The sequence below is a fragment of the Chrysochloris asiatica genome, unplaced genomic scaffold (assembly GCF_000296735.1).
Source record: "Chrysochloris asiatica unplaced genomic scaffold, ChrAsi1.0 scaffold00352, whole genome shotgun sequence".
NCBI classification, from domain to species: Eukaryota; Metazoa; Chordata; class Mammalia; order Afrosoricida; family Chrysochloridae; genus Chrysochloris; species Chrysochloris asiatica.
Window position 1 is genome coordinate 1,903,269 of NW_006408870.1, and position 26,474 is coordinate 1,929,742.

Genomic DNA, 26,474 nt, shown 5'->3' on the forward strand with positions numbered 1-26,474 from the left:
TAATAGCCTCTGTTATCATCTTACATATATTAACTGGGTCCAGGTGTACAACAGCCTCCTGTCTGTTGTAGGAGTTGTGGGGACTCCTGTCTTCCACTGTGTGCATATGGGTGTGGCTCATGGTAGCCTGAGAATGGGGCTTTGAGCTGTGAATGAGCACTTCCCTCCTGCAGTCAAAGGAAAGGCTGTGAGGGTTGGGTAGTTGCCTTGAATAAGAAAAGAGTAGAGAAGTAGAGGCAATGGTGAAGGTCAGAGAGCCTTTCAGTATATGTCCTTTACTATCAGACATTCAAATGAATTGGACTTTAGGCTGGTCTGAAAACAGGAATGCATTAAAATACAGTGGCATTTCTCTGGTAAGTGCAGTCTGTAACTCTCTTGTGATCTCTTGTCTAGGCACCTTCTTGTCTATCTGCTTCATCTTTGTTCCAGAGCAAGCTCCATTGGGTACAGCCAATTCTGTCTCTTAGCATAGAGCACAGATACCTAGCCGTCATCTATCAGCAGGGTGAGTTAACTGAATCTCAGTGTGCTTTTAAAGACTCTTCTTGCATGTCTCCCCTTGTCTTTACAGTTCAGTTTGCAAAGGTCTACAGACCAAGGACAGTAACTTCTGTACCAAAGCCTCAAGATAGCAGCCAGCTCAGACACATTCATCTCAGGTCCTCTCAAAGAGGACCTAGTCACCAAAGGTACCAGAGAACCTTAATTAACGTCTCTCTCCTGCATGCAACCCCATCAGTCTTCTGGAATGCTTAGGCCAGGGTCACATGAAAACGCCATCGCTTTTCTTCTGGACTCCCTGCTTCATTGCACCAGTCATCTAGCTAGAGGAAAGCACACACAGTGGTACTGAGATGGTTCTTGTGGGGATAAAGGGAGGGAGGCGTTCTTCCTGTCCTTGTATGTAAGGATCAATCACACTGACAGGGCTTCTCCAGAGGGTTGATCTCTGTGGGCTCTTGTCAGTTTCCCCATCAACATCCCCAAAAAACTAACACAGGAGACCAGGACATTGAAGCCAGCAATTTCTGTTTGGAAATAGGGTCGTCTTGTGCCGCTGACCCCCATCAAATCCCATCATGCCCACAGCCCTGTGCCCCCGAGTCTTGGCTCCGAAGGAAAGTGAGGAGCCCAGGAAAATGAGGAGCCCACCTGGAGAGAAACCTAGCCCCCAAGGAGAACTCCCCAGCCCAGAGTCCTCCCATTGTCTCTTCCTCCGCTTCCGCTACCAGGAGGCAGCAGGTCCACGGGAGGCCCTGCTCCGCCTTTGGGATCTGTGCCGGGGCTGGCTGCGGCCTGAGAGGCACACCAAGGAGCAGATCCTGGAACTTCTGGTGCTGGAGCAGTTCCTGGCCATCCTGCCCCGGGAGATCCAGAGCTGGGTGCGGGCTCAGGAACCTGAGAATGGCGAGCAAGCTGTGGCTGCAGTGGAGACACTGGAGCGGGAGCCAGGGAGACCCTGGCAATGGGTGAGCTACGGAGCTGCCTAGGCTGGGAGGTGGGGCAGACAGTGAGACTGGGAGTAAGCATGCTGATGGGATTAACTATTTCCTAACCAAAGTTATGGAATTCTTTGTACAACTGCTGTGGTTTTGGAATTTTATCTATAACCACTGTGTACCTCAGTTAGGCCCAGACTCAACATCAGTGTCCTAAGAAAGCAGGCCTTGATGTACCTAGTTATGTCTCATCCCTTTACAGCCCTATCCATAACCTGGGCTAAGCCCTTGGTGGTCAGCTATGGGATTGATGGTCAACAGGCTTAAGGGAGGGAGGGAGTTGCCCTGCCCTTTGTAGAATAGGGCCAGCCCCTGGCCAGGGACCTCTCCACCTGAAAAAAGCCCTCTCTGGGATTATAGCTCAAGCACAGTGAAGATCCTGTGGTGATTGATGATGGAGATGGCCATCCGGACCAGGAACAGGAACGATTGCCCACAGAACCCCAGGGTGACCTTGCAAAGAGCCAGGATGCCCAGCCCATAGCCCTGGTGGAAAGCACCGGGCTCCCAAGCCGATCACCAGGGCAGCTCAGCGGGGATCCAGGTACGGAGCCCAGGGGGCTGTGGTATGGAATGGGCTGAGGGCGTCCTGTGCTCGTTGGTGTTTTCTGAATGATGTTGTATAGGTGATTGTTTGGATCCCTGCTTTTTTCCAGTCCCTGGGGAATTTGAACTATTATCAAACTCCTTACCCTGGAGCAAGTGAATCAGAATCTCAGGGTATTTTGGTTATACTTGATCTCCTCCTGGAAACACTTCTGTAAGCAGGCATTGCTGAGGATGCAACAACCCTACCTCTGCATTGTTGGTTTGGTGGTAACCCAGGTACAGGGCTGCAAGGTCAAGGAAATGGCTATATGTCTCTCTGAGGCTCAGTTTCCCTAACTCTGCAAGTCCTGCTCATTACCCATTTGGGTAAGGTAAGGAAACAAATATACGCATAAAATGCTTCAGAGGGCATTTGGTGGTGTCCTCAAGTGTAAGGTGTGGCACTGTGGGCTAATGCGTCGGACTGCAAGCCATTTGAACTACAAGGTCGGTGGTTCAAGCTCACGAGCTGCTCCTTAGAAACCCTATATAGGGTCGCTATGGGTCGGAATCGACTCAATGGCACTTAACAACAAACCAGTGTAAGGGGCATGAGTGCCTGCTTGGGTGTGGTTTGAAAACTGTGCACTGTTAGTAACAAGTAGGTACCAAATAACCTTGGCTTTGCGACCCTGGGCTTGTTTCTATACTTTCTATGTTTCAGTCCCTTCATCTATCAAATGCAGATAATAGTCATCTTTATTACTTGGAGGATTAAGTGTGATTAAAACAAGTGAAGTGTTTAGTACAGTGCCTGAGACATAGGTATGTTTCCCCATACCCTACATACTTTAAATTGGTAACATCATGGGTCATGGGGAGTTCTTCCTGGGTCAAAGGAAGACTGTGACATTGAATTTGTTTGAATGGGTTTCTATATTGCGCTGTGGTTCTAAATTGGGGAAAAGTCTGTAGTCACAAGTACATTTCCTATGACTCGCAGAAATTGTCAGTGGCATTATATTGAACTTTTCATTAAAAAAGTGCTTGTTTAATTTCTCTGTGTGACACTATACTAACCTCTGTACAAATCAGATGAACTTTTCAACCTCTTGCTTATTAAAAGTCAAGATAATCATTAGGGAAACAGCCCCTCACACAAGAAAGCAAAGCATACGTGGAGCAGTATGGTTTACGTAGGACATACAGGGCTCTGAGAGGCCCTGCCACGAAGTCAGGGAACGCCCTGGAGTGGGCTGCAGTTGTAGGAACCACAGAAGCCTCTTTTTGTTGTTGTTAAGTGTGGTTCAGTCGGTTCTGACCCATAGTGACCCTGTGTAGAACTGAGGAGTGGCTGGTCGGTTTGAACCACCAAACTTGCAGTTCAAACTGACCTTGTGGTCGAGTGCATTATCCTGCAGCTCCACACCAGCCCCTTGGTGGTATCTTAAAACAAGCCAGCTACCACAAATAGATTTTAGGGGCAAAATATAAGCAATTTCATTTCCGTAAGCAATAGTAAATAGACGAAAGTAGACATGACAAGAATCAGATCTAGGAAAGAACTTAAACATTAGGATGGTTTGCTAATTAGATTGAGCCATCAGTAAAAATTGTAGAGTTTCTAATCTTGAAACATTTTCCCAAAAAACTAGCAGATAGCCAACATTCTTAAATGATTTTATTTATGGCCCGGCAGAAGTAAGGTGGGACTGGGGTTCATCCCTCAGAAAATGGTGAGGTATCCAGCCACATAATCAGAGCTGTCCTCCCTAGACAGAGCTTCCAGCAGCAGAGTGAAGACATTGCCTCCCACAACCCCACCAGGCACTTCACTGCCAGCTGTGTCAGCTCCTGGGCTCAGCCCCTTGCTCCAAATAGCTACTCAAACACCTGTTATTTCCTTAGAGCTATGCGCCTGGTACAGAAAGGTCAGGGACGTTGGCTTCTCTCAGTTTTGGCATTGATTTAGCATGTGGCCTTGAAACTTTTTTTTAAGCTGATATTATAGTGCAACTTTCCAACTTTTATTCTGTGAAAGGAGTACCTTTTGAAATGCAAGTCTTATTCACATGGCTGCATTGTAAGTTTCTTGTTTGCTTGCTGTCTAAGCATGATGTTGTCAATGAAGGGAGAGAAATATTAGAACATGCCCTTAAGAGTATAAAATTTTGTGTGATGGTAATTAGGATGCTGAACCAAATCATCTTCCAGAAACACCTAATAATGACAAGTCTTTTTATGGAGATTTGCCATACATAACCTTTTTCTTGTCTCCCTCTGGCATCTCACACCTCACTTGCGACAACTCTCATCAACACCCATACACCATAGACTCTTTTTTTTTGCTATCCATAAGAAATTTACTTGTTTTTAGAAGAAATCCAAATGCTGGCATTGTCCAGAAAATGTTAACGGGTTTATTTATAATTGCTATAAAGCTGAACTGCTGAAACTTATTCACTGACACATTTTGACTTGCATTAATAATGCTTTATGTCCCTGAATTTATATTTAAAATGCACACAAATGAAAAAACTGCCAATACCTGATTTTTTTTAAAGAATGAAATATTTCCCATTATAGTGGATTGTCAAGCACATTCTCCACATGTGCAATGTGCCAGCTGTATGTTTTTTGGCATAATTGTCACACGTTTGGCATGGATAGCACACAGGTTGATGTCTTCAAAAAGGCCAAGCAGACAGGCTTCACTTGCCTCCTGCAGAGTACCAATTGCTGCACTCTGGAAGCTCAGGTCAGTTTTACAGTCCTGGGCAATTTCTCGCACTGGACAGTCTGCTGATAACATCTGAGTTCAGGAAGCGTCACAGTACCAGGCCTGTACCGAGGTTTCTTCACCCCTCCAGTAGAGGGTATACTCTTAACGAGCAGCTTTCGTAGCCGGTTGCTTCCTGGGTGAACTTTCCCACTGGTTGATTTGCTTTTTGCTCTTTATGAGCCATAGTATAGAGACCTCCTCACTTACCTCCCTCTTTCAGCTGGAGCTTGGCAAGCTAGAGGCTGCACAGTAGCGGCTATGAAGACAATTTGACACCATAGACTTTGGAACTTCATAGCCTTCATATTGCAGATGATGACACAGGTCCCTGGACCTGCAGACAGTCTTATAGCTAATTACTGGCTGAACCCATTTGACCTGGGTATTCTGTTTTAAAGTACCACTGCCGGTGCAAACAGTTAAACATTCAACTACCAACTAAAAGGTTGCAGTTGGAACCACCCAGCGGTACTTCAGAAGACAGGCCTGGTAATCTGCTTTTTGAAAGTTCACATCTACTCAGCACACATAGGGATCACCGTGAGTTGGAATTGATGAAACTTAACATGTGGCAGTGTGGGTTAATTCGCTGGACTGCAAAGTTAGATTGAATTGTAAGTTTGGCAGTTCAAGCACACCGGTCACTCTTAGGAAACCCTATACAGGATTGCTATGGGTCGAGACCTATCCTATGGCCCTTAACAGCAACAGCAGCAATAGAGTCTTGGGGTGGCACTGTCAGATAAAGAATTTGACTCCAAGGCTAGCAGTTCAAACTCACCAGTCACTTCTTGTAAATCCTATACAGGGTCGCTATGAGTCAGAACCAACTCGACAGCACATAACGAAAACAATAATAAATGAGTACTGGTGTGGTGCTGTAGGATAAGCATGCACTACTAACCACAAAGTCAGCAGTTCAAATCCACCAGCCACTCCTTGGAAACCCTATACAGGGTTGCTATGAGTTGTAACTGATTTGACAGCACTTAACAACAACAACAAGGAGCTCTGGTAGCATAGTAGTTACGAATCGGGCTGCGAACCTTAACATCAGCAGTTTGAAACTACCAGCCGCTCCGCAGGAGAAACATGAGGCTTTAAAAGCCCACATTGCTTTATCTTTTTCAGTCTTGCATATCTCCTTGTGATTATGAAACGCTTTTCATATGCCTTAATCTTGCAAACCTCATTTTACAGGTGAGAAAAGACCTAGGATTTTTGTGAAAAGTTCCGTGAAGTGACAGCCTGTTGACTCTTGTGACTTTCTTTACCCAGCCAAACTGAAACGCAGAGGACCCTAAGAGAGGTGCCAGGACAAGACCTGGCCCCTTTGGAACACCCTTTTTCCATCTCTTTCAGTTTCACAAGACCCTTCCCTTGTTCTGGAAGAAAGCTTGAGGAACACACAGCAGGTGACCGCCTTCCAGCTGCCTCAAGTGAGTACATTCTTGAAAACCCCATGTTTGTCTTTCCTTAAACTTTACAGCTCCCTCCAGAGCAGCTTTCCCAGGACCCCAACCAGCTTACTATGTGTCATACAGGCGGTCTAGCTCCAAGCCAGAAAAATGGAAAAATGTGAGTCTATGAGATATCCCTATTCTTCCTTGCTGTCCAATCTCAGCTTCTCACTAATGAGGCCTCTTTTTGGCTTTGTGCAGTCGTTGCAGAAAACAACTGTCTGTCTGTGTCCTGGTTTTGCAGCGCAGATATCCCAGTGGCTGGCCCTTGCTACATCCAGGGGTCGCCTCCTGTGAAAAAGGGAGGCCTTCTCACTTTTGTACTTCACAAGGTGTTTTTAACATAGTAATCCCAGTTTTAGGGGTCCTGTTGGTACTATAGGATAAGCACTGAACTGCTAACTACAAGGTCTGTAGTTTAAATCCACCAGCCACTCCACAAGAGAAAGAAGCTTTCTGCTCCCATAAAAAGTTACAGCTTCAAAACCTTATATAGGATTTGAGTTGCTATGAATCAATTGATTTGATGGCAGTGAATTTGAAATTTTTATAATCTTAGTTTTGGCTAGTTCAGAAATGTTAGGAAACAGGGAAAACAAAACAGATCATTTCATTATTACACATCCACAAGTGGGAATTTGAGAATATCCTTGGCATTTTTCCTGTTTGTCTTTTTTGCACAAGGCCCAACCAGGTGTTCTGGTAAGGATGGTGAGCTACTGTATTCTCACTCACCTGTATCTAGGTGCTGCCGTAGACTATACTTTCCCACTGTATCCTCCATTATTCTAACACTATCCACTACCTGCCATGACAGTGGCATGGACTCTTATTAATTATTGTAGCTCAGTAGACATAAGACTGCCTGAAGCATAGGAGACATTGTGCAAATGTGGCTCAGAGGAAGGAATGTAGGCAAAAAGAAAAACAGTTTGCTCTCAGCCTAGTGCATTCAACATGACTTTAAACTTGAGGGAAATGGGTAGGACTAGACATGGGAGGATTACCGGTGTTGTGCTTTAGGATAAGCACTGAACTGGGAACCACTTTTTTGTTTTTTTTTAATGTTTTATTGTGAATTATGTGATAGTTTACATGGGAGAACATTAGTTTTACATTCATTCTTTCGTATATCGCTTCATTGCCATGGTTACACTACCCTCCATGCATCATCAACCAACCAAAGGGTATACCTTGCAAGCCTGCCCAACCCCAGTCATCAACACACAGCCCCTCTCCCTCTCTGGATCTCAAGTCCTCAGCTGCTCCATCTCTCCACATCATTCTCTCTGCCTCCATCTCATGCATCACTGCTTCTCTGGGTAGGGTCCCGCTCTCCGCTCTTCTCCATTGATGGTCCTAGGGACCTCCGCTCCATCAGCCCCGCCTAGACAGATTGGATACTACTCACTGGAGATTCTACTTTCTTCCATGCCCTCTGGATCTAGGTTCCCTCTTGAAAGCTTGTAAGCGAGTCACTTCTTGCCTTTGTAGCCCTCTCCCCCCCCCCCCCCCCCCCCCCCCCATTTTGGGTAGCCAATGTCCAAGTTGCCCATCACTGTCTACTATGTGTGGAAGAGGTGGAAATGATTCTTGCAGTAAGGATTTGTTTCCTCTTTTGAGCTACTGTATCCATAGGTGTAGGTCAAGTTCATCAAATAGTATCAGATTACGCTTTTTTTCCGCTTTCTTCTTCTTCTGGTTGAGCTCTGATCATCCCATCTTTGAAGCCAGGTCAAGTGGGTATTATTTGCAAGTGTGGGTGTTCTTGCACGTATGCCCTCTCTTCTTATCAGCTGGACACTTCACTCTCCACTCCAGTCCTCTGTGGCTGTGTCACTGACTCTCGGACCAAGATTCACAAGCAGTTGTAAAAAGGATCCAAAGAGATCCTTTGTACTATTTACAGTTTCCCCCATTATTAACATCTTATAAAACTAATACAATGTCACAACCTGAATTTTGACAATGATAGTCAAGATACAGAACATTTTTATTTCACCAGAATGTCTCTCTTGTCCTTTCCTACCCACACCCACTCCGTCCCTTATCTCTAGCAACCAGTAATCTTTATTCTCCATCCCTATAATGTTACCATTTGAGGAATATTAGATAAATGGATCTGTTCTGTATATAACCTTTGGGGATTAGCTTTTTTCACTCAGCATAATTCTGTGGCGATTCTTCTGTATTGCAGCATATATTAATAGTTTGTTCCTTTTTATAGTTTAGTTGTGTTTTATGATATGAATGTACTGGTTTATTTAACCATTCACCCATTGAAGGGCATCTGGCTGGTTTCCAAAAATCATTTCTGTAAAGGTTTTCATGGGAACATATGTCTTCCTTTCAGTGAACTTAAAGCACAGGTGTGCAATTATTGTGTTGAATGAGAAACACATAGTTTTGTAAGAAACTGTTGGGTCGTTTTCCTGAGGGGCTGTGCCATTGTACATTCCCACCAGCAATGTATGAATGGTTCTCAATCTCGGCAACCCCCACAGCATTTGGTGTTTTCACTATTTAAGTTAGCCATTTTAATAGGCAAGCAGTAATACCTTGTTGTGGTTTAAATTAGCATTTACCTGATGGCTAATGATGTTGAACATCTTTGTGTGGGCTCATTTGCCATCTGTGTATCCTCTTTGATGAAATGTTTCTATATGTCTTTTGTCCGAGTTCCAATTACATATTCTAGATACTTGTCCTATGTTAGATAAGTGATTTGCAAATATTTTCTCCCAGTCTCTAGCTTGTCCTTTCATCCCCTTAGGGGTCTCCAACAGAGCAAAAGTTTTAAATTTAGACTAAGTCCAGTTTAATAACTTTTCCTTTTAAGGATCATGCCTGTGGTATCAAGAAATCTTGGGCTTGATTTAGTCCAGAAACTTTTTTTTTCCTAAAATTTTTATAGTTTATGTTAAGGTCTCTGGCTCATTTAAAGTTAATTTTTGTATACAGTATGAAACTTGGGTCCCTGTTCTTTTAGGTTTTGCCTACTGATGTCCAGTTGCTCTAGCACCATTTGTTGAAAAGGCGATCTATTAAATTGTTTTTGTACCTTTGTCAAAATCAGTTGGCAGTATTTATGTGAAGTCTGTATAATACCATTCAGTCTTGACTACTGTAACTGTATGGGTGATACTAAAACTCAAGTGCTATTTCTTCTGAATGAGTAGACTAATTCCTCCCATGTTACTCTTTTTCAAAACTATTTTAGCGATTGTAGTCCTTTTACTTACAAATTCTAAAAGTCAGAAAATTTCAAAGGTCAACTGGACAAAGTCAAACATTAAAACAAAATGTGAAAAGACTTGGAGTTGGAAAACCAAAATGGAAGAACACTCAGCATTTTTCAAACTAAGGGAATTGAAGAAAAAATTCAAGCCTCAACTTGTAATACTGAAAGATTGATTCTATGTGCAAAATATTGAATGATGTTGTTGTTAAGTGCCATCGAGTTGGTTCCAACCCATAGCAACCCTGTATAGGGTTTCCAAGGAGCAGCTGGTGAGCTTAAACCTCCGACCTTGCGTTTCAAATGGCTTTGCAGTCTGGCACATTAACCCACAGCACCATACCATTGTGTGATGTAGAAGACATCAAAAGAAGATGGAAGAAATACACAGTCACTGTCCCAAAAAGAAATGGTTGATGGTCAACCATTCTAAGAGCCAATGATCCTGAAGGAAGAAGTCCAAGGTGCATTGAAAGTGTTGACAGAAAGCACCTGGAATTGATGAAATACAAATTTGTAATCTTTCAACAAACTGGTGCAGCACTGAAAGCGCTCAACTCATCTGTACCAAGGAATTTGGAAGACAACTACTTGGCCAGCTGACTGGAAGAGATCCATGCTGTGCACATTCCAAAGCGAGGTGAACCAACAAAATGCAGAAATCACTGGACAGTATTATTAATACCGCATGCAAGTAAAATTTTACTAATGATAATGCAAAAATGAATGTAACCATATATTGACAGAGAATTTTCCAGAAGCTCAAGCTGGATTCAGAAGAGGACGTGGAATGAGGGATATCATTGCTGATGTTAGATGGATCTTGCCTGACGGCAGAGAATTCCAGAAAGATGTTTACCTGTGTTTTATTGACTATGCAAAGGCTTTCGAGTGTGTGGATCATGACAAGCTATGGACAACATTGCAGAGATTGAGTATTCCAGAACACTTAATTGTGTTCATTAGGAACCCGTACATAGATCAAGAGGCAGTTGTTTGAATATAACAAGGGACACCAAATTGTTTAAAATTAGGAAAAGTGTGTGCCAACATTTTATTTCACTATACTTACTCAGCTGTGGGCTAATGTGTCAGACTGCAAGGTTTGAACTGCAAGGTCAGTGGGTCAAGCTCACCAGCTTCTCCTTGGAAACTCTATACAGGGTCACTATGGGTCAGAATCAACTCGATGGCACTTAATAACAACACTCAATTTTTATACTGAGCAAATAATCCAAAAAACTGGATTATATGAAGAAAAATGTATCAGGATTGGAGGAAGAATCATTAACAACCTGTGATGTGCAGATAATATAAATCTGCTTGTTGAAAGCGAACAGTACTTAAAATACTTACTGATGAAGATCAAAGACCACAGGCTTTGGTTTGGGTTGCACCTCATCATAAAGAAAACAAAAATCCTCACCATTGGACCAATAAACAACATCGATACAAATGGAGAAAAAATTGAAGTTATCAAAGACTTCATTTTGCTCAGATCAGTCATCAACACTCATAGAAACAGTAGTCAAGAAATCAAATGACTATTGCATTAGGCAGATCTGCTGCACAAGACCTTTTTAAAGTGTTGAAGAGCAAAGATGTCAGTTTGAGGATTAAGGTGCGCCTGACCCAACCCATGATATTTTCAGTAACCTCATATGCATGTGAAAGTTTGACAGTGAATAACAAGTCCGTAGAACTGATACATTTGAGTTATGGTGTTTGTGGTGAATATTAGAAGTACCCTGGACTGCCAACAGAACAAACCAATCTGTGTTGGAAGAAGTACAGCCAGAATGCTCCTTGGAAGCCAGGATGGTCAGGCTTCATCTCTTATATTTTGGACATACTATCAGGAGGGACCAGTCCCTGGAGAAGGATGTCATGTTTGGTAAAGTGGAGGGTCAGAGAAAAAGGAAAACCACCCACACTCCCCTCCCCAAAACAAGATTTATTGGCACAAGCGGTGACAGCACTGGGCTCAGGCCTAGCAACCGTTGAGAGGTTGGCCCAGGACAGGGCAGTGTTTCATTCTGTTGTGCACTGGGTCACTATGAGTTGGTACCTGGTTTCTGTAAGCAGTTGTAAATAGTATTGTATTTTTAATTTTGATGTCAGTTGTTAATTTCTGGCGCTGCGGGTTAGTGCGCTAGACTGCGAAGTTGGTTTGAACCACAAGGTCAGTGGTTCAAGCTCACCAGCCACTCTTCAGTAACCCTAAACAGGGTTGCTGTGGGTCAGAATGGACTCTATGGCACTTAACAACAATACATACAAATGCAATTCATTTTATGCTTCTTTTTGTTTCTGCAGCTTCTTTGCTGAGATCACAAGGTAGCTCTTTGTTGTTATTAAGTGCCTTTGAGTAGTTCTGACTCCTAGCAGCCCTGTATAGGGTTTCCAAGGAGCGGCTGGTAGGTTTGAACTGCTTAACCTTGTAGTTAGTAGCTCAGTGCTTATCCTACAGCATCTCTAAGTAAATTCTAGTTTTGTAAACATTGAGATTTTCTATGTAGACATCTACAAGTGAACCAGTTGCCTTCAAGTTGATTCTGACTCCTGACAGTTCCATGTGTGTCAGGATAATACTGTGCTACATAGGGTATTCAGTGGCACACTTATGGAAGTAGATTCTCCTGGCTTTTTTCTGAGGAAACTCTGGGTAGACTCAAACCTCCAGCCTCTCAGTTACCAGCAAGTATGTGGAGAGTTACCAGGAATCAGAATCAACTCAGTGACAACATCTGATTCATCTGTAAAACTTACTTCTTCCTTTTCTGTCTGTAGGTTTTTGTTTTCCTGGCCTTATATTTTGACTCAAACTCCCAATACTACGTTTAATAGCAGAGGAGACAGCAGACATCCTTGCCTTGTGCCCAGTCATAAGGGGAAAGCATTCAGTCTTATGATTATTAAATAAAATGTTAGTTGTTATTTGTGTGTATATGCATATTATCATATATTATATACATAATCAAGTCAGTTCTGACCCAAAGTGACCCTGTATAGGATTTCCGAGGAGTGGCTGGTGAGCTTGAACCGCCGACCTTGCAGTTCAAATGGCTTTGCAGTCTGGCACGTTAACCCACAGCACCACACCAGGACTCACTCACACACACACACACTCTCTCTCTCTCTCTCTCTCTCTCTCTCTCTATATATATATATATATATATACACACACACACACACACACACACACACACACACACACACGCTCTTTGTTCAGTTGGAGAAATTCCCCTGTATTTTTATTTTTCTAGAGCTTTAATCATGAAAGGGTATTCATTTTTTCAAATGCCTTATTTGCATCATTTGATCATGATCATGTGATGTTTCTTGTTTAGGTGGTTAAAATGATGAATTATATTAATTGATTGTTTTACTATATCAGCCTTGCATCCCTGGAATAAGTCTATTTTGTCAAGGTGTAAAATGCTATATATTGTTGAATTCTGCGTGCTAATATTTTGAAGTCCTGGTGAGGTGCTGTGGGATAATAAGCACAGGACTTTGCAGTCTAATGCATTAGCCCACAGCGCCACACCAGGAATCCTTATAGGAGTAGACAAGTTAATCTTTCTCCCAAGGAGTGGCTGGTGGATATGAACCTACAACCAGCGCTTAACCACAGCACCACCAGGTATCCTTTATGCCTATGCCAATACCAATTCAACTGCCATTGAGTCAGCTGCACCTTATAACAACCCTTTAGGGCACAGCAAAACTGTTCCTTAGGGTTTCTGAGACTGTAAATTATCTATAATGTCTAGGGTTTTTAGTTGTGCTTAGTAGAAGAAATAGGAAAAAGTATGTCTTCTCCATCTTTCTGGTAGCCAAAGTTCCCTTGAAGGTCTAATTTTAAATACACTTATTTGTTTATTTCCCTTCTCACCTTATTTTTATTATAAAACATTGGTAAAATGTAGAAAATAAGCGTGTCATTTGTTCCCAGCTATCTTAGAAGACTGCTGAATGTATCTCCTCTGCTGTATTGTTTATCTGCAAAAGTAGGATCATGCCATAATATATCATTGTGTCCTGTTCTAATTCTCCCCACATGTAAGCATCTTCCTGTATGCCTGGATATCCTACTATAAGTGGCTTTCTCATATTCTATCAGATAAGACTGGAGCCTGGTTGATCTACCTGCTCCAACTGTTGGATGTTTGGTTTGCTTCCACCAATGTGATGACGGTCTGTGTATTAAACTTTGTTCCTATTTCCAATTTGGGACAGATTTTCACAAGAGAAGATTCTAGGTCAAAGGGAACAAATGTCCACATGTCCTGATACTATCCCCAATTTTTCCTTCCAAAGTACTGAGAGAACTGGCTTCTTTCACACTTTATCAAAATAGAAATTATAGTTTTTTTCCCATTAATAAAACAGATTTCCTCAAAATCAGCTTTTTTCCTGCAAGCCCTAGGAAGGAGATTCAGTGGCTTTAAGAGGTCCTTGTATTCCCTTAGTGGCGCTTGGCTTGAGAGGACAGGCTTCCTCCTCACAACTATCTCTTCATAGCAAAGCAAAGCAAAGCAACTTTTGGGCCTGTTAAACTGCAGACTCCCAGGCCCCAGTGAGACCTATTGGATCAGAATTTACAATTTAACAAGAGGCCCAGATGAGTCCTATATATGTATAAGTATTCAGAGCCCTTTTCCACACCACTGATTCAACTTTGGAATTTTTAAAAGTATTTAATCATTCATTTGTTTTTAGCTTTTTATTTGAAATCCATTTCAAACTTAGAGAAGATTGCAAGAGTAGTAAAAAGGACTTCTAAATTTCCTACCCTTCCATGTTCCAATGTTAATCCTGTTAGCTTTGATCAGTTGTACAAGGTTTTAAAATTATTTTTAACATGACAGTTTTGTATGTTATTCATTAGCTGTTTTTTTAATTAATATTTTTAAACATCTTAAATAATGAAAATTGTCTCTGCATTTTATTTTTTATATATTTGAGTTTAGTTTTTTTCTTCTTCAAATTCCTCAGAGTATAAAGTTAGGTTATTAATTTGAGTTTTGGCTGTATTTTTTTTTTTTTTTTTTAGAGGTGTTTATAAGTTTACCGTTGTTACTATATTGTTATGTGTTGTGGAGTCGGTTCCGACTCATAGCAACCCTATACAGGGTTTCCAAGGCTGTAAACCTTTACAGGAGCAGAAAGCCTCATCTTTCTCCTGCCGAACAGCTGGTAGTTTCAAACTGCTGACCTTGAGGTTCTCAGTCCGATTCGTAACCACTATCCTACATAAGTTACTATTAAGTTTTGCACTGAGCACTGCCTTCACTACATCTCATAAGTTCGTGCATATTGTGGTTTTTGTTTTTAATTTTTGTTGTGACGTTTTTTTCCTTTGACCCATTGATTGTTTAAGAAGTATTGTTTAATTTCCACGTTAATAGGTTTTCCAGTTTTCCTTCTGTCGTTGATTTCTAGCTTTATTCCATTATGGTTGAAAAAAGATACTTTGCATAATTTGTCATTTCCAAATTTATTGATACTTGTTTTATAACCAAGTCTTCCCAGGAGAATGATCCTTGTACTCTTGAAAAAAAAAAGTATACCTTGCTGTTAATGAGTTAGAGTGTTGAGTCTGTTATGTCTAGTTGGTTTGTAATATTCAAGTTTTATAGTTACTTACTGAATTTTTTTGTTCACATGTCCTTTCCATTACTGAAACTAGTGTATAAAAGGCTACAACTGTGATTTTAGAATCATTTTTCCTTTCCAGTTCTGCTATGCTTATTTCATATACTTTGAGACTCTTAGGTACGTGTGTGTTCATACTTGTTATATCTTATGAATTAACCCTCTTATCATTATGTCTTTCTTTGTCTCTTGTAACAGTTTTTTACTTAGTCCTATTTTTTTCTGGTATTAGTATAGTCATTCCAGCTCTCTTTAGTTTACTATTGGCATTGAGTTGTCTTTTTCCACCCTATCACGTTTATTTTATTGTATCATTGATTTAAAATTATGGATAGCATATGGTTGAATCATGTTTTTAAATTCATTTGGCCAATTACTGTCTTTTGTTTGGAGAGTTTACTCCATTCAGATTTAAAGTAATCACTGATAAAGTAGTATTTACTACTGCCATTTTGCTATTTTATTTTCCATATACTTCAGACTTTTTTGTCTATCATTCCTTTACTGCCTTTTTCCATGTTTAGTTGATATTTTTGTAATGAACCTTTTTGATGTCTTTCTCCTTTGTGTGTTTGTGTATATATTTTTTGACTTGTTACAAGGAGAATTACAGTTAATGTGCTAAATTATAAGTACGTAGAATTGATGCCAACATAATTTCAGTAACATACAAAATCTCTGCTACTACACAGCTCCATTCCTTTAAATGTTGTTATAGATTACATCTTTGTATATTGTAGCCACAAAATAGAAATCAAAATAATCAAATGTTTGGGTTTTGTTTTGTTTTTAATTGCAAACTGAGTGATACTTCACATGGGAGAACATTGATTTTACACTTGTCCTCTCATTGCAATAAATATATTTTCCTCCGTGCATCATCACTCAACAGTATTTGCTTCTCTTCCCTCTGGGTATTTTTTTGGGGGGGGGGAGGTGTAATGGCCTTTTTTTTTTTTTTTTAATGTTTTATTGTGAATTATCTGATAGTTTACATGGGAGAACAGTAGCTTTACATTCATCCTATTGTATTTTGTTTCATTGCAATGATTACAGTCCCCTCAATGCATCATCAAACAACCAAAGGGTATACCCCACAAGCTTGCTCCCCAACCGACAATACACAGCCCCTCTCCTTCCCTGAGTCCAGAGTCCCCCAGCCACTCCATCTCTCCACATCATCGTCTCTGCCTCCATCTGTGACGTCACTGTTTCTCTGGGTCGGGTCCCCACACTCTGCTGTTCTCCCTTGATGGTCCTAGGGACCTTTGCTTCTGGGCTGCAAAATCAACCATGTCCCTCCTTTTGTTATAAAACATCTACTTTTACATTTCCAACCCTCACATTCAGTCCTGATAGCAACTATTCACTATTGTACCACAAAAGTCGTATCCCCATCTCCTTTCATCAGCCCTGTCCAGACAGATTAGAAACCACTCATTGGAGATTCTACCTTCCCCCACACCCTCTGGAATTAGGCTCCCTCTTGAAAGCTTGTAAGCCAGTCACTTCTTGCCTTTGTAGCACCCCCATTTTGGGTAGACAGTATCTAAGTTGCCCATCTCTGTCAACCATGCGTACCGAGGGGGTGGGAATGATCCTCACTGTAAAGATTTGTTCCCTCTTTTGAGCTACTTACTACATCCATAAGTATAGGTCAAGTTCATCATCAGCTAGTGTTTTGATAAATATTTTCTAGAACACTAAACCCACCCACTATGTAAATTCTGACTCATAGTGAACCCTTTATAAGGTTTCCAAAACTGTAAATATGTATGGGAGCAGACAGTCTAATCATTCTCCCACAGACCTTGTGGTTAGCAATTCAATGTCTAAGCCATAGCAACACCAGGACTCCTTGTAACTACATTTTAAAAAAGAAGAAAGCAAGGTAGAAAACAAAGCAACACACCTTTCCCAGTCTTTGCAGATAGACTATCTGTGGGACTCTCTTTCAACACTTTTAACACTTAGCCTTACATACACTGAGCTCAGGAATCAGCCTGAGGTGAAAGCTTAGGGTCATCCCCAGTCTTTTCAGAGCATGTACATGCCTTTCAGAATCCCCCCATAAACACAGGTCCTTTTGAGTGTACTAATTTCCCAAAGAAACTCTACCCTGATTTCCTCTTAGACTTTACAAGGTATTTTGCATAACTGTAAACTTTTGCCGTAGGTAGTTCAGGTTGTTTGTTCACCGTACAGTGTGTTGAACATTGTCCACTACTCTTCTAGTCTGTGTGAGGTTTGAGTTCAGTGAAACAGGCAAGCACCTTGCATCAGTCCTTCCGGTTAGACAGGTTACAGTAGATGTACACAGTGATGTGCAAATAGGGTTTGCTGTACTCCCTCAGGAGCCAGTAGGAAGTACCCTACACTTGGGGACACAGGCTGCTGTTGAGCCTAGGAGTAGGTGGGACAAGGACAAGTGAAAGCTTCACAGAACTTTGCTTCTGTTTTCAAGTTGCCTTTTTCTTCATTGATAATTACTTGGTTGTTGTATGCCTTTGATTATTTTACAGAATTCTATCAAAGATGGTCCTGCCAGATCATATTGTTGTTTGGTGTTTCTTTTGGGGCATGGGAGCTTGGAACTGTCTACTTCACCATTTTGTTTTAGGTTTATTTTTAAATATTAAAAAGTGAGTATTTGGATAGGTTGGGTGTAGGGGTGTCCAAAAGGTTTGTTGTTAAGTGCTGTCAAATCGGTTCCAACTCAGTGACCCTGTATTAGGTATCCCTGGTAGGTTTCAAAGCACCAACCTTGCCGCTAGCAGTCCTGTGTGCTAGTGCCATAGTAGTACCAAAAGGTAATAAAGGAATTTTTCATTTCTTTTTCCACAGTGATTTTATTTTTATTTTGTACATAAAGTTATTCAGGTTAACTTTCTTTTTAAAACTTCTATTTTGGAGTACCTTTTAACTGGAGTCCCTTTTAGAGGACTTCTTTATTTGTCGGGCTGCTAACCTCAAGGTTGACAGTTCGAAACTGCCAGCCATCCGATGCTCCCGTAAAGATTTACAGCTTCGGAAACCCTGTGCAGGGTCACTATGTGTTGAAACCAACTCCACGGTCTTTAACAGTTAACCCTCATTTCTTAAATTTTTTTCACATTCTCATTGGTCTAAGATTCAAAATTTTTCCCTGATACACCTAACACAGGCATCATAGTGAGAATCAATCAGTTGATGTTCCAGATTTCTAGGTGCTCTGTCATTCTTAGGTACACAGTGGCACCAAGACAGATTTCTGCACAGGTATTTTTCATTTAACAAGACACATTGGAGAAATTCCTTTTCACTGTAGAGAAAGATCCTGTTCCTTGTTAGGACTGCACAGTTGTGTATTGGGTCTGTAGGATGTTTGCTTTTGTTATTTACTATCATTAATGCTGCACTGAAGAAACTTGTATAAACTTCATGTTGCACATGTACAAAAAAAGTCTAGACATGGAATCTCTGGAACCAAGCATACGCTCATTAGCACTTTTGGTGGTTGTTGCCCAATTGTCTGCCATGGGAGTTGTATAGGTGTGCTGTCAGTGTGTGAGAGGGTCTATTCTCCACAGCCTCATCATCTTGCAAGGCATCTGCCATTTGGATTACACCGCATCAGATGGTATAAGGTGGATCCCTTAGCCAGAGCCATGAGCTTTCTCCTCATCCTGTGTGCACGGACTGCTGGGGCCTCTGTTTTCAGCTCTAGCTTGCCCCCCAGTCTTTGTTTGTAGCACCCTCTACTAGCCATTACTAGACTGAGGCATCCCTGTTGTTCTCCTGTGGTTTCAGAACCGGGTTTCTCCATTCAAGGACATGATCTTCTGCTTCTCTGAAGAGGACTGGTCTCTTCTAGATCCAGCCCAGACTGGCTTCTATGGAGAATTCATCATAGGGGAGGATTGTGGGGTCTCGCTGCCTCAGAGTAAGAGTTATCTCCCTGTCACCCAAGACCAGGGAGCTGAGGGTGGGGGAGGGCAGGTTTCTTGCCTGAATAAGAGTTAATGGCTCTCTCTCTAAGATCAGTGTATGGGGTGGGGGTGGGGGTCTTTGTCCTGCCAAGTAACAATTAAGCTCCCAAGTTAAGAGAGCTGGAGTTGGGGATGGGACTCTCAACTCCCTCCAAATCACAGGTAACTTCTGCTCCACAAGATCAGGGAATTCTGAGCATTTGTTACTCTGAATAATATTAACACGTACCCCCAAAGAGATGGGAAGGACGTTGTCTCACTGCCTCTGAGTAAGCATTAATTCCCTCTCCTCTGAGATCAGGAACTGTGAAGGGTCTCCTTCCAAGCATCTGTTAACTCTCTTTCCCTAGGGTTGTTAGGGATCTAGCTGCTTCTGAATAAGAGCTCTAACTCACCCAAGACTTGGGTGTTAGATTCACAAACTATTACCTTCCTCCCACCCTGATGGAGATTATCTTTGCCAAGTAGTCCACAGGCACTCTGCAGATAAATTGTAGCCTGCCACTTTACTAACCACACTTAAATCAGGCTTACCACAACACAAAACCAAATACAGAATGTTTTCCATGCATGGTTTTTACTATTGTCATACTTACCCTATAGTCTCTTTTCTGTTCTGGCTTTACAACTAATCAGCCTTAGAGAGAAACCCCAAGCCCACTGCAGCCCCTTCCTTGTCTTGCTCCACTCTTCTCAGTTCTCTGAAGCCCAGCATGACACCTGTTTGCCATTTCCTGCCTCCACCTTCTCTTTGCTGGACCTGACAGGAAGTTGCTGCACTCGGCCCACCCTAGGTACCTGTGAGAGAAGACTATTGATACATGCGTGTCCTTCCCTTTTCTGTGAGCAGACGACGCAGCTGCCCAGCCAGATCTCTTCCAGGGAGAGGAGAATGTGCCACGGGTTCCAGAACTGCAAGATCTCCAAGGGAAAGACATGACCCAAGTCTCCTATCTGGGTGAGTAAGGATCCCAGAACTGGGTAGACATGGGTGGGGGTTAGGGGAAGGCTACTGCTTTGCTAGACGGAAGCCCACTCCCTGCTGTCTCTAGCAAGAGAGTCCTTATAACAACCTAGGCTCTATCTTGATAGTACATGTCTCTCCTTGCCCCTGACTCCTAGCAGAAAGAATGTGAGAGCTTCATTTTGCCAAGGGTGGGGATTTTATTCTCTCAAACAGGAAGTAAAAGATAATAGAAATACCTTTTTCACCTAGTTTATGCTGAGGCTCCAGTGGTTCTTCTGTGGATAAAAACCAACCCTCACACTGAACCACGCCAAGGGAAGGGATTGCCTCCCCTTCACTGAGGGTACCTCCTTCCAGCTCTTCTGGGGTACAGTTCTACCCATCACACAGGAGCTGCTGCTGGGGACATGCTGAAGCTTGCCTGCCACCCCACACAACTCAGCAGCCACAGTCCCAGGCCTCATTCCCTGGATTTTGTGTAACCGGAACTTGTGTTTGTAACCACTGAGCAATCTGCCTTGAAGTATCAGCTCCTTCAGGGAATTATCTGTGGTGCAGAGTCTACAGTGCTTCCACATTTCTTTCCCTTTGGTGGAACCTAAAGCTGAAATGCAGTGGACCAGGTTTTGGCACACCGTGTCTGACTGGAATAGCAAAACAGCTACATTTGACGTGGTATGCATATCAGCCTGGAGCCTAGCTCAGTAGCTCTCCTTGCTTCAGGAATCTCAGGTGGAAAAGTTCATAGACCTGATAGAACCAGGATTTAGGTTTAGTTTTCCCCAACTTAAAACCCATATCCATGATGTCATCCTGTGAACATAGTTTGCTGAGTGATGGGCCATCAGGCATTGGGAACACTGCCCTCAAATCTTTCTAGTGTCTATGGTAATACTTCTAGATAGCACTGTCAAGTTGGAGGACAAATCATTTTGTTTTCCTTTTAAAAGACTTTCAGAATGTCCAGCCATTCCAGGTAGAAGAAAAACGGAAAAATGAGCTGCAGGTACCAGAATTCCAGACCTGCCAGCAGGCGGCACTTTCTCCAAGCACACATCCAGGTAGAGGAGTGACTGTGTTTTTGTGGGTGGTGCTGATGATGGTAGGAGGGGCTGGTGTAATTAGGAAACTATCCAAAAACCTAAAAAAAAACAAAAAAACACCCTGAAAGTTCACTTTGTCATAGTTTGTTTCACTAGGATGTCTCTCAGCCATCATATGGAGACATTTTCCTTCTTACCTTTTTCTTGTACACTGAGGCAGAATGCTCATGAAGTGTTCTTTGCTATGTACTGTGTATGTTTTTTTGTTTGTGCAAAAATATTAACAGACCATACTTCCCACTCTTTCTACTAATCTTTTTAAATCAATGATCCATTGCAGTGTATACACAGAACTCAGACACCATACTAACAGTTACGGGGCTTATTATGAAAGTTAACAGTTTACAATTCGTGATCAGAAATGCTCAGAGCACGGTTGTTCCAGTCAGCTGCTGATAAATGCCCATAGGACACACGACTCTGCCATAAGCTTTACCCTGAAGACACTCGGTTGTAGCTTTGTGGGTCAACAAACTTAGCTCCCCCACATAAATGCCTGGAGAAACCCCAAAGTCACTTAGTTTATCATGCTCCATGGACTTGGGAAGCCCTCTGCTCTGTCTCGTGCTCTGGCTCTTCATTCTGCTGCTGCTGCTCCTCTGCATTCCTCCAGTATCATAGCTTTATGCCCCTGGTTCAAGGAAGTTGAACGTGCAGGGATATCAGGACCCAAAGGACACGTTCCACTTGTGGTTCTTCTTTGATGGTAGTGAGCTCCTCCTACTTCTGAGATAATTCATTTTATACGCGTGCTAGAATCTCAAGTTTTTACAATTACAATGAACTTTGCTAACATCTACAGCTGAATCATGTCCTATCAGTACCGTCTCCTAATGTCTCTTACCTAGACTCATTAAGATAATTCACTACACCACAGTTTGTTGCTTTCCCTAAGTAAGGAAGGTCAGATTCCTAGTACAAAGTCTTGTAGTTAAAGAATTTGTGGAATGCCAGAGTTGAAAGGGAATTCTTGAGAGAGTATTCCGGTACTGCCTTAGGGGGATAGCTAAAATTTAAATTCCAAATCATCTTGGTAATACCCACCTCCAGATGCAAAACTGAAATAGAGCCATGGTTCTCTGATTTTTGTTTGATTGCCCTCATTGTGTCCTAGTGTGTTTTTGTAGCTCTGGGGATGGACTGCACACATTGTCTCTTTCACTTGTGTTACCTTTTGAAGGCAAGATTTGGGGATTATTTGCACCTGGCTCCATGCCCACCCCCAGCCATGTGTGCTTACCCTCTGGGCAAAGGGGATTTTACAGTGTGATACAGAAGAAAGACACCTCTCTCCTTAACTGTTCCCTAAGCCTGGCTTTCCTTCCTTCTGGCTTTCTCAAGCCAACTGATTCTGCATGCCACTAGCTAGTTAACATTTATATTTAGCTAGCTCTCAGTTTGGATGGATTCTTAATATTCACAATTCATTTTAAATCCTCTTTGGCTTCTGACTGCCTATGGGCATGCCTCTTCGCTGCTTCAACATATTTTTAGAAAGGAAATGCCTGTTGACAAAGGGGAGTTTCCAACTCTGTTCAACTTTACTGAGTCTACTCTGAAATGGCAAGAAGCCAAAGTCTGCTATCTGAATCAAAAGGCAGAAATGATAAGGCACAGTCATCACAGCACAAAGAAGGAGACCTGGGTAGTTTTTATCCCTACTGCCAAATTGCCTTCCAAAGAGGCACCCCACTTCCTGACCCCCACCCCCAACAAGCCTATGCTCCCTGAAGAATCCTGGTATGGCACTGGACCCCAAGGTCGGTTTGAACTGCAAGGTCAGTGGTTCAGACTACCAGTTGCTCCTCAGAAACCCCATACAGAGTCTCTATGAGTCAGAACCAACTCAACAGTACTTAACAATAGCATGCTCGCTGATGGCTTGTGGAGGACCTGCCTTCCCCACATCTGTGTTCACACAAGACATTCCCAGTCTATGGTTTCTGCCTGTCTCATGAGGGTATTATGATGTGTGACTCTCAGATGGAATATCTCTTTGTGTTTTCTCTTTGTGAGCTGTCTACTCAATATCCTTCTGTTCTTTCCCCTCACCCTATTTTTGTTTTAACCCTGCCCTTATCTGCAGGCAGCAGCTCGGCCCCTGACTAGACACTTGTTTCTGCTGGTACATGGCAGAACATAGTCACAGGCTCTGGTGACATCCCTAGTTGGGCTCAATTCCCCCAAGACCTTAGGCAACGTCATTTCTCTTCTTTAAATATAGAGTTACTGTTGAGGATTAAATGATTTAATGGTATCTTTAGAAGTACCAACAGTAATCTATGTTGTGTGTCATCCTAAGATCCATTCAGGGACTATTGTATGTTTAATGTTGAGCTCAGAACTCTTTGTGGTGGTGGTTCTTTTGTGAATATTTTTAGAATCCTTCTCATACATTTCCTCTCTTGAAGAAATTCCTCACATTGTAGTGTTGATGGCACACCACAACACTATGTGCCTCTATCCCTCCCCCTCTTAAAATCTTTTTTATCTATGTTTAGCATTTTTGACTGACTTGTCCATGGTGGGATGTTGTCCTATACATTTTTCTGACATCATAATTCAGTGTTCTCAATTAACAAAAGAGAGAACTTAGCTACCCATAATAACACCTGTTTGTTTCTCCCTCCACCAAGATCCAGTAAAGGTAAACAGAAGCAAATTGTCTATTTAAAAGCAGGTGACAACATTTTAATACTACCTTCTTCCCATATGCCCCATGAAGTGCTCTCACATACAAGGCTTCTTTGCACCACCAGTATCATGGACGGCTGGGGTGGGTAGATGTACTCATCCTATAGATGAGTCAGTAGGGACTTGGAGAAGCCATCTTCCTGGAACCGCAGTTAAAAACAGATTAATGCACAGGAGGCATAACTGACACTAAGTGCTTTCATCCCTGCATCCAGCAGTTTTTCCCTTGCAATCTCTCTTCTCACACCCCAGTCTCACCTCCCCAACTCCTACCACCTTAATTTTCTGACTGACTCATATAAATGCCTGCTGGTCTCTGCTGCCTCCTTTATTCCGCCTGCCCTCTGTAGCTTCTGGCTTTCACTCTCTGTCCTGTTGTTTCTCCTACCTCTCCACATGGAACCAACTACTCCATCACAAAGGAACAATCAGTGCCCCCCCCCCCATCCACTACTTTTCTAACCAGCCTGAACCTTCCCTCCAACACTGAAGGGTAATGCACTGGACCATAAGGTTCAGTTTGAACCACAAAATTTGCCATTCAAACCCACCAGCTGGTTCTTGGAAACCCTATACAGAGTTGCTATGAGTCAGAACCGACTTGACAACACTTAACAGCAACCACATGACTAGCTAATGTCTGAAAGGATCCAGTATCCCACCATTCAAAATTGAAAAGTACGTGCTGGACTCTTGAGCTGCATCCAACTCAATGTATCTCCTCCTTTTCCACCTGCTGCACCATTTTTCCACATTAACATATATAAGATCCATTGAGCCAGTTTCTTTGTAAGTGGGAATTTCCTTCTGTAACCCCTAAAGAGAGACCATCTAAATTATAAAATTTGGAACATCTGTATCCAGTGGCCATGGTGGGACATTTAAGAAAAAGAGAGCATGGTAGACGCAAAGTGGCCTTCGGCAGTCTGCAACCTTTGAACAGCTTTGATGTTGGACAGCACAGCAGGCCTAGAATTCTTCTATCTGTGACCTTGGCTACATCATTTTTGTTGGTTTATGTGTATAATGCAACAGATAACTTGTCTTTGCGTTGTTCCTTGGAGCAAAAGAGACCATGCATGTCAGAGTCAGAGCTTAAAGGAGTCTCACTGACTAGAACAAAGGATTGCGTGTGGAACTTAGGAATGGGTCAGGGAAGAGGTGGAGAGAAAAGAAAGAAGCCCCTAGGTTGACCACTCTGATCCTTTTTTAAGGGTTTTCTTCTCAGTCCAGACAAGGGTCCCTGAAGGACTGACCTTGCACTTCAGTCTCCTGGAGAGCATTCTAAGGTTTCTCCACCCAAAGTCAGGCCTCCTAGGTAGGATTCTCAAGGGGTGGGGAAGTAACCTGGTTTGGTGCCACTGATGTCAGTGTTGATTTTCCCTTAGCAGGTGGCAGTATGCTGCCCCCAGAGAATGGCCTTGCTGAGGAGGTATCCATCGAGATCGTCCTGTCTAGCTCAGGGGAGGAGGACTCTCAGCACAGCCCATACTGCCCTGATCAGCCACAGGGTTCCACAGAGAAGCAGCCTGTCCTTCCCACCAGCCACAGGAGCAACCCTGTGGGCTTCACAGATGTGGGAAGTGAGGTCCAGTCCTCCTCCAAGAAGTCCTACGTCTGCCCCAACTGTGGGAAAATCTTCCGCTGGAGAGTGAACTTCATCAGGCACCTGAGGAGCCGTAAGGAGCAGGAGCAACCCCATGCATGTTCAATCTGCGGAAAGGTGTTCAGCGACAGTGAGGACCTGGATGGACACCTGGAGACGCACGAGACCCAGAAGCCTTACACGTGCAGTGCCTGTGGGAAGAGCTTCCGCCTCAACTCCCATTTACTCTCCCACATGCGGATACACTTGCAGTCAGACAAACTGGAGCCCACAGAGAAGAAGGAGCCAGGGCCATCAGAACACAAGGACAACAGCCCTAACTCCCTGCTGGAGAAGAACAAGGGCAAGTTGAGCTTCAAGTGCTGTGACTGCGGGAAGGTTTTTCAGCGGCACGACCAACTCGTCCGGCACAGGAGCAACATCCACACAAAGGACAAGGCCAGCACCTTTCAGTGTCGGTACTGCGTCAAAAGTTTCCTGCAGAATTATGACCTCATCCGCCATGAGCGATTACACATGAAAAAACGCTCTAAGCAGGCTTTGAACTCTTATTGACTGCTCCCTCTGGTTTCACCATTGGTGCATCCCTGTCCTGCCCAGCTCCAGACAGTATGTCTTCACTCGTTCACAGTGGTACTGACTAGCCCCTACCCCATGACACACCTTCCCAAGGAGACCACCCACATTCCCTTTGCTCTCAGGTAATGTCTACCTTTTGCCTGATGTCACAGCAATCCCCCAATAATGAGAGTGGCCAATTGAGTATTTTTCTGCCACTTGTGCCAAAAAGCAGGGAGGGCATGTCACCACCAGCTTCACTGACTCAGTGACTGGACCAGCCCAGTGTTAACTGTGTCTTAGAACAGATCCTGCCAAGTACACAGAGCTACTGGAGTGTACTGGGCAGGCAGGCCCCCATCACCCATCAAACCCTTTCCCCAGGGCATCTGCCCTTTGCCAATCAG

The 26,474-nt window shown here is 42.9% G+C and overlaps 1 protein-coding gene across 1 annotated transcript; it reads left to right on the forward strand.

The window, feature by feature from the left end:
- The first annotated feature begins 1,082 nt into the window (after window positions 1-1,082).
- ZNF496 (zinc finger protein 496) lies at window positions 1,083-26,064 on the forward strand. Its single transcript, XM_006876063.1, has 7 exons — window positions 1,083-1,472; window positions 1,863-2,046; window positions 6,175-6,251; window positions 18,961-19,093; window positions 19,990-20,097; window positions 21,057-21,167; window positions 25,292-26,064. Exons 1-7 carry the CDS (start codon window positions 1,083-1,085, stop codon window positions 26,062-26,064), a joined length of 1,776 nt encoding a protein of 591 aa, XP_006876125.1.
- Window positions 26,065-26,474: the final 410 nt, after the last annotated feature.

Coding starts and splice junctions, on each gene's coding strand:
- ZNF496 (XM_006876063.1), top strand. CDS start 1,083: ATGCCCACAGCCCTGTGCCCCCGAGTCTTGGCTCCGAAGGAAAGTGAG. Junction 2,047..6,174: donor GCAGCTCAGCGGGGATCCAG/GTACGGAGCCCA, acceptor CATCTCTTTCAG/TTTCACAAGACCCTTCCCTT. Junction 21,168..25,291: donor TTCTCCAAGCACACATCCAG/GTAGAGGAGTGA, acceptor ATTTTCCCTTAG/CAGGTGGCAGTATGCTGCCC.